Source organism: Anopheles aquasalis, chromosome 3 (genome assembly GCF_943734665.1).
Source record: "Anopheles aquasalis chromosome 3, idAnoAquaMG_Q_19, whole genome shotgun sequence".
Classification (NCBI taxonomy): domain Eukaryota; kingdom Metazoa; phylum Arthropoda; class Insecta; order Diptera; family Culicidae; genus Anopheles; species Anopheles aquasalis.
In genome coordinates this window covers 6,195,001-6,205,000 of record NC_064878.1, presented here as the reverse complement: position 1 = coordinate 6,205,000, position 10,000 = coordinate 6,195,001, and the positions used below count along the sequence as shown (strand labels likewise).

Below are 10,000 nucleotides of genomic sequence, written 5' to 3'. Positions count from 1 at the left end.
ACATAGGAAGGGAAAACACACACACAACTCTCAAGCACACCCACTTAAGTTGATGGAGAACTGATGGATGGAGAACAATCATGGTGTCTGGTGTCGTCAACTCGAACACACTGCTTAACCGAATCACAATTAACTGATATCAAAATCGGAATGTAAAACAAAACCGTTTCATTTCATGAAGAGTGAACGACGGTGGATTGTACTAATCAATACTTTATCGACACAGCGTCAGAAGATGAGATCAAAGCATTCTCCTACAAAAGGCAAATGAAACATATTCGAAATTTGACCTACAAAAAGGAAGAAAGTCCAAGTTAGTTTCACTGGACATTTCAATATTCACGACTAAAAAGAAGAGCAGATGCAAAACCACACCTAAGAAAAAGTTACCGATCCGGGAATAGTACACTGCATCACCTAGAAACGGTATAGCTCTCGCAGGATAGTAAAATCACTGCCATTAACAAGAACGACAGAAATCGACAAATTTAACCGGACATGACAATTGATAAAGCACAAGGAACATGGAATTTTGTTTCAGTCTCCCCCCGAAAAACCGACGTCAGACGTTCGCAACATACTTGCTGCGAGCAATCCTGACTTAATACCTCGTGCTACAGAAACAGAGGTACAGAAAACTTTCACTCAAAAAATCTATCATCACAGTCTTGTGGACAAGGTGATCAATAGGAAAACAAATGGATCTTTGTTGGGCTTTCAACATCCGGTCTTGAGTTGAGTCATTGCGATGCGTAGCAAAAGTAGGCAAGACATAGATGTAGGAGATTTGATAAACATTCTTGAATAATATTTGTTCCGTTCCTTATTTCGCCTGTGCGTGCTGCACATTGGATACATACAATGATGAACGATGTAAGAATAATAGAAAAAGGATGAACATTCAAAATTTACTTGCAAAACAATTCAATATATATGTGTGTTACAGTAAAAGAATTTGACAAAAATGAATAGAAAAACAAAAAAAAATCGGGCAGTGGAATTGAGTTTGGCTCCATTTTGAACATATATCTATTATCAAAAAGTAAACACACACCGTCACACACACACTATGTTTGATTTGAGTATACCTTTTTCATAAAAAAAAACCATCAATGAATAGAAATGAATATTAGATGTATTTTCTTTGCAATTGGATACTCAGCAAATGCGCAAGATATGCTGCACCTCCCAAAAAAAGATTTAAAGATAACATGAAACATAAAATAATATGGAAAACAATGTTGCAAACATGAAAGCGAAAAAAATGTGTTTCCACAAAAATGGCAGAATTGGTAGTACATGTGTAGCGTTTATTTTAACAGCATATCTTTATCATTGAATATCCTTCCCAAATGCAAACATTAACATAGGATTACAACTCTAGACTATCTACCTAAACACGCAATGAAAAAGAAAGCAGCGCGCGCGCAGCAGCACATACAAACAGAAATAAAAGGAAAATTAAACATAATGAAAAATAGATGTAGATCACCTTGTCCGGAGAAGCCACCTGGTCTGGTTTATTAGAAATAACAAAGGGCTAAGCATAACTAAACTATAAAAATTGCGAATACAAATTCAAAAAAAACCCTCTCTATAGCAAGCGTTCCAAGTGGAGAGCAACGTTGATGAAGCAGCAAGTCAGCATGGAACAAAGGAAACAAATTCACATAGCGAAACAGTTAGCCTCACGAGAACTGCTTGGAGAGTAAAACTATGATTACAATGATGTGACTCAAAACCATTTACCTCATCATATTTCGATTTAGCAAGTAGCAGAAAGCAAACCATAAACCCTTTAATGATTGATGCTGTAACTTGGAACACAAGATTCAAGAAAAAGAAACTATAAAGCATACAAAAAAAATCTAAAAATTAAGGCATTTAAACGATAGAAGGGTACCGCTTTACAAACACTCACACACGCATACCATACCGAATAACTCTTGTGCTGTCATAAATGAAAATAATTCAAAACCAAGAGAACATAGCAAAAAGTGCATAGAAACGGCTTACGCATGTGTGGTGTGGACTTAAAAAAAATCGAGTACACAGAGCGATCACCCTGTTTCGTCTAAATGCAAACATCATTCGTAACACATAATCAATACTAACATAGGCAAAGAAGAGACGGGATACACCGCCGCACCACTTCCGTTTGCTAAATTTGGTAAATTTTTGAATAATAAGTGTGACAGGAACCACTAATAACTCAACAATTTGTTGTGTTACTGGCCGATTCAAGTAAAGATCGAAAAAAAAACAATCACTTTCCGTCATGGCGTTGCCACATGTTGGGTACAACTGAAACAAGAAAATGAAATACTGGATAATAAGTGAGAAGTGAAAATCATCATCCCCCCCCAGGGAGGGCGCCACACCAGACTGATCCGAATGCGATCAACGGCGGAAAATAATTCAATTAATCGAGTATTCCTGTTTACCATCAGCCAGTGAATGCCGCGAAATTGCTTTAATCTGGCTCAATTCACAATTCATTTTGAACCAGGTACTTGAGGGAATTAAAATAGTGTGACCTAGGGGTAGCGAGTTTAAAGTTAGGTTTCACGAGGATTAATTTTTAGTCTAAAAGTAATTCGGTAACCAAAATACATTTTCCCCGCCCATTTCATACTATTTCGAATTTCACCGAAACAAAGCGCTACACTAAAGGCCTACTATAACCTCCTACCTACCAACCAACTAATTTGTACTTCTCGCTATTTTGTTTATGTATTTCAAATAATTACGTTTAATTGCTTTATATTCACATGGGAAACGATTCTTTAGGTTGCTTAAGCTGAAAATAAGAATGTAGCGTTAACACTCTTTTGCCTTCTATCTGCTTCTCAGTGCGCTAGGTTCGGCGATCTAGGGTGCGAATCGTACGTCACCAGCAAAATGCAAAGCGACGGTTGGTGGTTTGTGTAAGCAGTAAGGAATGCAATGAAATAGGAAATCGGATTTCAAACATTCACGCCGCACTTCCTATTCAAATGCGCACCAGACCCTTCTCTTCCTTTTTCCAAATCGTTTAAAAATCGTTTAGCTAAGTTTATAGATTATACTTTGAACCTTTCGTGGGTCCTCGCTAGGCAAAAAACAATTCCCGGTTGCTTAGGTGTTCCATGTTTTATCATCTTTTATAAACATAATTTTCCTCTTCCTTTTGCTCTCATAATTGATTGATTGATTGATTGATACATACTTGATACTAGTAGATGGTTGCTTTTAGTACGATTTCATCCCTCTGAATTTGGAATTGCATTGAAGAAGAGCGAAGAAAATTAATGCTGACGAAGAGACAAGCTACACAGCGAGAAAGAGAGAAAAGTAGAATGATCTTGCAGATCACGTTGGCAGTGAAAGAGGGGTAAACATCGAGCATAAACATTTTCTAATTCGATCGAATGAAACGCAAGCCCACTAGCCTTCCGTTTGCCTCATTCACATTTCACAACCCCGGACCCCACATTGCAAGACCGCTCCGTCTTCTTCTCAGTCCCACTCCCCGGAACATGCCACACACTACTGCTACCATGTAGGCTAAACAGCGAACAGAGTCCTCTTCTGAGAATATTCTTCCTTCTGGTACGAGTGTTTGGTTTTGCTCATTTTTGTCTCAGTCTGTATTATCTTTTTTTTTGTAGCGCACTATTCAGTTTAGTTACTAAGTCGGTACATTAATTTATATAAAAAACCCTCACCCAGCGAGCATCGCGCCACCAGCTTTTAAAGGAGACTGAACTACACCCGCATGAATGGTGGCGCGGCTCCGGGGCACTAAAATCTAATCCATTCTGAAATATAAACGTAATAGAATTGAAACAAAAAAAAACAACAACTGAAGATGGAATGCCCAGTGATGAATATATCGTCTCTCCACCAACACACTGTCGCAGCCGCCACGGTCAACTTCGAGTAGAAAGTCCCCTACGAAAACACACGAGAAAACATCTTTTCCATCATTCCCATTTTTCGTTCACCGTTCATGTAGTTCATTAGGAAGTGTAAGAGTTTTGCGTTCTCCGGTAGATTCAGTTGCATGCTCTTTCGGTCTGAGATTATTTGCCGGCATCCCATCGGCCCCGGGCCTTTCCGGTCTTTCACTTGTGCCGAATCCGGAGGGAAAAGGGTAAATTCTTTTGCCGCCATCGTACCATCTTCGCCATCATATCGTCGTCGTCACCGTCGTCGTCGCTACTCTCCCCTCCCTTCTCACCCCCCCCCCCCCCCCCCGCGGGAAGCATGCTAGGTCAAAGAGTTTTGTTTTTTCCTCTTTTTTTTTATTTAGGATATAATGCAAATAATTGACATGCCTGTGTGATAATAGTTTATATTTCCTGTCATTATCTGTATTTATATTCTTTTCCTCTCGGGAGAAAAACGATCCAACAGAGCGTGTTGTGTGTTTTGTGTGTGGGGAGGAGGCAACAAGGTGCCGGAAATCTGGCCTCAAAGAGGAGAAGGAGGGCGGGTTTCTTTTTAAGGTGAACCTCCTTGTTGCCCGCGCGAAGCAAGACTCGCGATCTCTCTGCTTTCTAGACAGTGGTGCTGACATCCGCCCGCGGAGATAAATGGCACGGAACACTTGTCCGGGGCCAACAGCAGTGGCAGAAGAAGGTGTCGGGAACAGAAACGATGATAAAAGGTGGAGGATGAGCGTGTACCTTAAGTTAGTACCAGTGAACCCTGCGGTTGTGAGCATTACTGAGAGCTCGGCAAACATTGCAGATGAGAGAAGAGCAAAATCTGCGCTTTTTGGGGGTTGAAAAAGAGGATGAAACACTGAAACCAATTATATATATACTTGAAAGCTATATATATATATATAGAATTGATAAAGATTTATATACATACAACTATTTTTTAAAGAGGATGGAATGGAACACTAGAGGGAGGTTAAAAACGTAATTATTCTCAAATTGCTATTAACTTTATGTTTTACTATACGATCCCGTTAGCCCGTAGCCCTACAAGTATGTTTATTATTTTTATTACTTTCGATTGTAATTATTCATGACGCTATTATTGAGCCTCTTATCAATTGCTACAACTGCTATCCTTAGTTTTCTATCTCGTTGTTTAGTCACCGATAAACAAAGAGTTGTATGGTTAAGCAGAAAGGATAAAGAAAAGGAAGAGATAAGGAACAGAAAATGGAAAAAATTAAATGAAATTTTGAAAAACTAATCAACCACAAAGCAAAGCAACCAACACAATATTGCTCTTTTATTACCACAGTGTGCGAACAATTAAAAGCTAACGATCTTTGAAACTGCAAACAAAACAGGCATGCGGACCCTTTGCATTTCGGTTATGTCGGCGAGGAAATCCTTCGTAATGGAGGGTGTCATAAACACGAAAACGAAATATCGCGTAATCGAGAAACAAATTCATCATCAAATCGCAGCTTGTACTATTTTAAGAAACACTGGCACTCTGGCAGTAGTAAAAGAAAGAGAACAAAAAACACACAGGATCAGCAGAAAAGCATAGATAAAGCATAAAGCTCTACGACACAAACAGTTAAAACATGGAAAAAGGGGGAAATATCTATAGCAAGGAACTAGAAATCAAATAGTAGTAAGCAAAAGCATATAATCGAGTAGAGCACGCCGGCACACACACCCACACACACTCACACCCTCACGTAAATGGGGAAAAGTCTTTCCCGTATGAAAGGATGAAATGAAGTGCAGATGTGGTAAACAAGCAAGGAAGAGCGAATGATAAGCGAACAAGCGAACGCGGGACGCGGAATGCGAATGCGACGAAAAACTACCTCAATACCTCTATTTAAAGTAACGTATAAAAAGAATTAAAATGGGGGAACCAATGGAAATGATACAACAAACATACAAAAAGAAAACAAACAAAAAAAGAGAAAAGAAAAGTGTAAAACTGCTGCATTATCATCTCACTAAACTAAACTGGAAATCATGATCCATCGTCCAAACCCAGTATGTGGTCATTACTTTGAATTGGAGGTCGAGCAAGGCAGGCATAACAGTAGAAAGGGAAAAAGTTTCAGTTTTCAGATTGATTTGGCAAAACACTCTTCACTTTACTTTACGCCAACAAGCAAAAGAAAACACGTTAACAAGTGGGGTGGTATAGAGAAAAGTGAAAACTGTCTTGGGCGGAAAATGAGCAAAAGAGAGAATGCAAAGAGAAGTGGTAGAACAACCGTGTATACCTCTCCGTCGAGGATGGTCTTGCATCAACTGGAATGAGATATCCTTTTCCTCCGGTTCGCAGAGAACCCGCTTGGGTTGCTTTGTCGTCGGTTAGCCAAACCACCACCCAACAGCGAAATGCATGCGACCATCCAGGATAGGTTCAAGCCAGCAGGCCCTGACGATCAGCAAAAAAGAAACCTTTCGCGGTACACGACGGAATAGCAATGAAGATTGTAGGATATCCGGCCGGCCACCTCTTACGTTAACAGGACAAGAAGAAACACTACAAAGCGGGATTGCGAAGTGGATTGCGAAGGAATGGAGGAGTATCAAAAGACGATTATACACAGCTCATCATGCAAGCCAGACCAAGGCATTGTAAGGTAAATGGACTGTAAACACAGTACCAACCAGATCAGCAGAGAAGCCAGCAGAAGCCAGCAGTAGCAGAAGCAGCATATTGAAACACAAGAGAAGAGCCCATACAATAATAATATGAATTAATAATGCCGATGATAATAATTGATTTTTTTAATTTTTCTGAATAAATTTAATTTTTTCAAAAAAAAAACAATGTTGTATGTCTATGTATTTGAGAATGAAAGACATGACTGAAAAGAAACGGTGTGCTTTAATTGAGTTGAAAACATGTCTGCAGAAGCCCTGTACAGCACCGAGGTTCGTCGCCTGTTATCGCGCGTACGAAAGACTTCAACGACGGGCTGTTAACGTCATTGCGCTACCGAATGTATCGTAGATTTTCTTCTGAATTCCTACACAATCTTGCATTTGAGAGAAAAAAAGCTATTCAAACAGCTACATTTGTTTTTTTAATTAATGAGTCGATCTTGGAAACAAATCTTTTGTTTCAATTCAGTGGCATGCCCGCAGAAAACCCCCAACCAAGGATCACAGCTGGCTACGTGATGCCATCGCGTTGCATAATTGGTTTGCTATGATTCCCTCTGCTTCTGCGATAATATTTCGAATGTTTCGGAACGTGAACGCGGATCCTCCGATATGCGTTTTGTTGGCCCACTCCTACCCGAAATAAAAAAAAACTTGCACTTTGCAGAGAGTCAAGAGTGAACTTTATTTTCAATTGCTAATTACAGGTAATAAAAGAATCAGTTCTAGATCAGTAACGCGAATAATGCAGAAGAAAACAGTCATTTTACGGTCGGCTTACAACGCCAACGGGTACGGACATGCTGGCGCGAATCTTTTAATCTCTCTGCCACACCTCCCAGCCCCTCCGCATTGGTCAAACGTTACGTTGGAGCTGCCGGCGTTGTCGCACACTGAACCACATTCTCACTAACGATGCAACCGTCTCATCTGTTTCATTGCCGTTGCTAGATGGTCGCTTGGCCAGTGACCGTTGGCCGGCGTGGGAATGCGGCATATAAATAGGCAGAATGGAAAACGCAAAAAAAACACGAAGCAGTACCCGTCGTCGTGCGTCTTGGGGCTAACGGGAACCACCACTGAGGCTGCTGCCGAGCTTCTTTTCGAACATTTTCTTGGAATCACAGAACCCATGTTTGGTTTTGCCGAACGAGTTAGGCCCGGAGGAGGTGGGCGTTTCGCGGCCAATGTTACGCATCCGCATCCGACACTCGGCCGGCATCTCTTCCGGTTCGCTCTCATCGCTGTCGTCCGCCTGCCGAAAGGCGTTCGCGATGGGTCGCATCAGCTTCGGTGGCTCTTTGCTGGCCGGTGCGGCCAGCTTCATCTGAATGCCCCCGACCGGTGGCTTGGGTGGGCCACCGACGCGGCCACCACCCGGCTTGGGGGCCGATGGTGCTGTTCGTTTTCCACCCGACGTGCCTTGAAACGAGAGAGGGTGTTTGTGGTCCTCGGAACGATTAACCAACGCTGCTCAGGGAAGCGGAAAGGTCATAGAAGAGGAGAAGGGGGTACACAGGACAGGGGGAAAAGATCTCACCGCCGGGACCGGTGCCGGTACCGTTCGAGCTGCCGCGTCCGCGACTCTCGAGCGCTTCCTGCCTTCGTCGCTGCTCTTCCTCATGCTGCTGGTGCTGGTGCTGGTGCCGGTGCCCATCGAACCGTGAGTTGGGGTGCTTGTGTTCCTGTGCCGATGGTGAACCCGCGCTCCTCGCTGCTCCTTCTCCTCTCCCTCCACCACCCCTGCCTCGTCTGTCGTCAGCCGGTGACAAGGAGCGTGATCGTGACCGAGAACGATTTACTGGAGCGCGCCGGCTGCTGTGCTCGTATCGCTGTCCCTGCTGCTGATAGTGTCCTGAAAGGGAACGAGAAATTTGTTACTACCGGTGGCCGTAGTTCCTCCCTTCCTTCCTGGCCATCATTACCACCATCGTCATCACGACGGTCCCAGCGACTCATGGTGCTCTGTGGTGTTTTGTGTGCGGTTGTTTTGATTTCTTGTGCGCTCTGGACGACAGCGGGATGGCCTCGGCCGCAGCCGCCTCGTAGGTTTAATTCGCTTTTCGCTACAATTCCGCTCTTCTCTGCATCTGTCGCACCGAACGGGGCTCGTAAACTAGGAAAGCTGGCGCCTTTTGCTGGGGCACTTTTACAGAATACCTTTTTCAAGGGTTTTATCAGGACCCAAGGAGGTGTATTTATTTGGCCCAAGGTGTTTTGACTAAACAGGTGGAGCCATGACGAAAGATGCGTCAAAATCTCGTCGTTTTATGGAATGACTCCACCTGTTTGGTTTAAACACTTGCCGCCGGAAAAGGATCCTATAAAATGAAAATAACCAACAATAAAAGAAACACCAATTCCACTCGCGATAAATCGTCTTCGATTTGGCAATATTTTCAATCGGCAGTTTATTGATCAGCTGAACCACTAGAATCAAGTCCTAAAACCGAGTTTCCCATGAATGGTTTGCCTTTGATCCTTTGGTTCCCCTTTGACGCTTTTCCTTGCTTTCTTTCCTTATTCCTGGAACATAGTTTTGTTCTGTTTGGGATAGATGGAATTACTTCAGTTCGGTTTTATTGTGTTCTTGATACTCCACTTCCTCGTGCACCAGCACCATCTCTCTCTCTCTCTATTACTCTCTCTTAAAGGGCTAGAAAACGTGCGTGGTGTGATGCACTTGGAGAAGAGACCGTCCAAAGCAAATCCATCTTGGTTTGTCCCCGCGAACCGCGGTCCGGATCTCAGCGGATGTTGTACGAGCCGGAGATGAAACGCACCAGCATCATCGCTTTTTACTTGCGCTGAGCGTTCTGCTGTCGGTTCATGTCCTTCGGGAAGGATCGCTGTGGTGGCGTACGGATGCGACGAGCGTCCTTCGAACGGTTACGGACAACCTTCGAGTGGATGGCGCACGACACGCAGTAGTGCAGCTTAGCGTAGAGTTTCGGCAGCACGTACGCTGGAATGAGGGACACAAAGGGGGCTCTCGTTAGTACGAACGGAGGAGGTACAAATGCTAGACAGTGTAGTTTGCGAACAGGCATCAGATAGCAAATATTCGAATTTCATGTCTCGTAAGATCCAAGAATGGTATGTTTTCCTCACGCAAAGTCTCTTTCTTCGGAACTGCCTACTGTGTTCGCTTCGCGGTTACTTACAGGTGTACACCGAAGCGTCGGAGATATCCCGGACAGCGGCTGCTTCGACGATGTTACGGATGACGAACTTCTTGATCGCCTTATCCTTCGGAACGCAGCGAGCGCAGTTCGTGCAACGGACAGCCTTCACATGTCCGCGGTTGTGCTTGCACCGTCCTCCATTACGCCTCTTCTTGGTCTAGGTGAAAGAATAATCGAAAAGAGAAAAACACAGATTAACACGCTTCGACATGGCCGGATTTCCTG

At 43.2% G+C, this 10,000-nt stretch overlaps 3 protein-coding genes across 16 annotated transcripts in view; 1 reads left to right on the top strand and 2 right to left on the bottom strand.

Annotated features, from left to right (window-relative positions):
* Window positions 1-3,912, top strand: part of LOC126578252 (insulin-like growth factor 2 mRNA-binding protein 1) — a 54,670-nt gene extending 50,758 nt beyond the window's left edge. For all 13 annotated transcript variants that reach the window (XM_050240634.1, XM_050240635.1, XM_050240633.1 and 10 more), the window contains one exon: window positions 1-3,912. This exon is cut by the window's left edge and continues 8,104 nt beyond it. The gene's annotated coding sequence lies outside the window, so the exon portion shown is untranslated.
* Window positions 3,913-7,257: 3,345 nt separating this feature from the next.
* Window positions 7,258-8,793, bottom strand: LOC126575118 (PEST proteolytic signal-containing nuclear protein-like). Of its 2 annotated transcripts, none has more exons than XM_050235663.1 (3): window positions 8,516-8,793; window positions 8,131-8,445; window positions 7,258-8,060 (listed from the first exon to the last, which is right to left on the bottom strand). In XM_050235663.1, the coding sequence occupies exons 1-3, from the start codon at window positions 8,547-8,549 to the stop codon at window positions 7,654-7,656; spliced, it is 756 nt and encodes a 251-aa protein (XP_050091620.1). In that variant the 5' UTR covers window positions 8,550-8,793; the 3' UTR covers window positions 7,258-7,653. The 2 variants fall into 2 exon arrangements, with proteins under 2 accessions (XP_050091620.1, XP_050091621.1); XM_050235664.1 differs by having other exon boundaries at window positions 7,258-8,012.
* A 351-nt stretch (window positions 8,794-9,144) lies between these two features.
* Window positions 9,145-10,000, bottom strand: part of LOC126574045 (40S ribosomal protein S26) — a 1,206-nt gene continuing 350 nt past the window's right edge. The window contains exons 2-3 of the mRNA XM_050233977.1: window positions 9,755-9,932; window positions 9,145-9,555 (exon numbers count right to left, since the gene is read on the bottom strand). Coding sequence (XP_050089934.1) covers window positions 9,389-9,555; window positions 9,755-9,932 — 345 coding nt within the window. The 3' untranslated portion in view covers window positions 9,145-9,388. The remainder of the gene's footprint in view (window positions 9,556-9,754; window positions 9,933-10,000) is intronic.

What these genes read in the sequence shown, in the direction of transcription:
- LOC126575118 (XM_050235663.1), bottom strand. Translation starts at nt 8,549, where the DNA reads ATGAGTCGCTGGGACCGTCGTGATGACGATGGTG. An exon ending in CCGTCGTGATGACGATGGTG is followed by an intron (nt 8,446 to 8,515) that starts GTAATGATGGCC and finishes GTTCCCTTTCAG; the next exon opens with GACACTATCAGCAGCAGGGA. An exon ending in TACCGGCACCGGTCCCGGCG is followed by an intron (nt 8,061 to 8,130) that starts GTGAGATCTTTT and finishes TTCCCTGAGCAG; the next exon opens with CGTTGGTTAATCGTTCCGAG.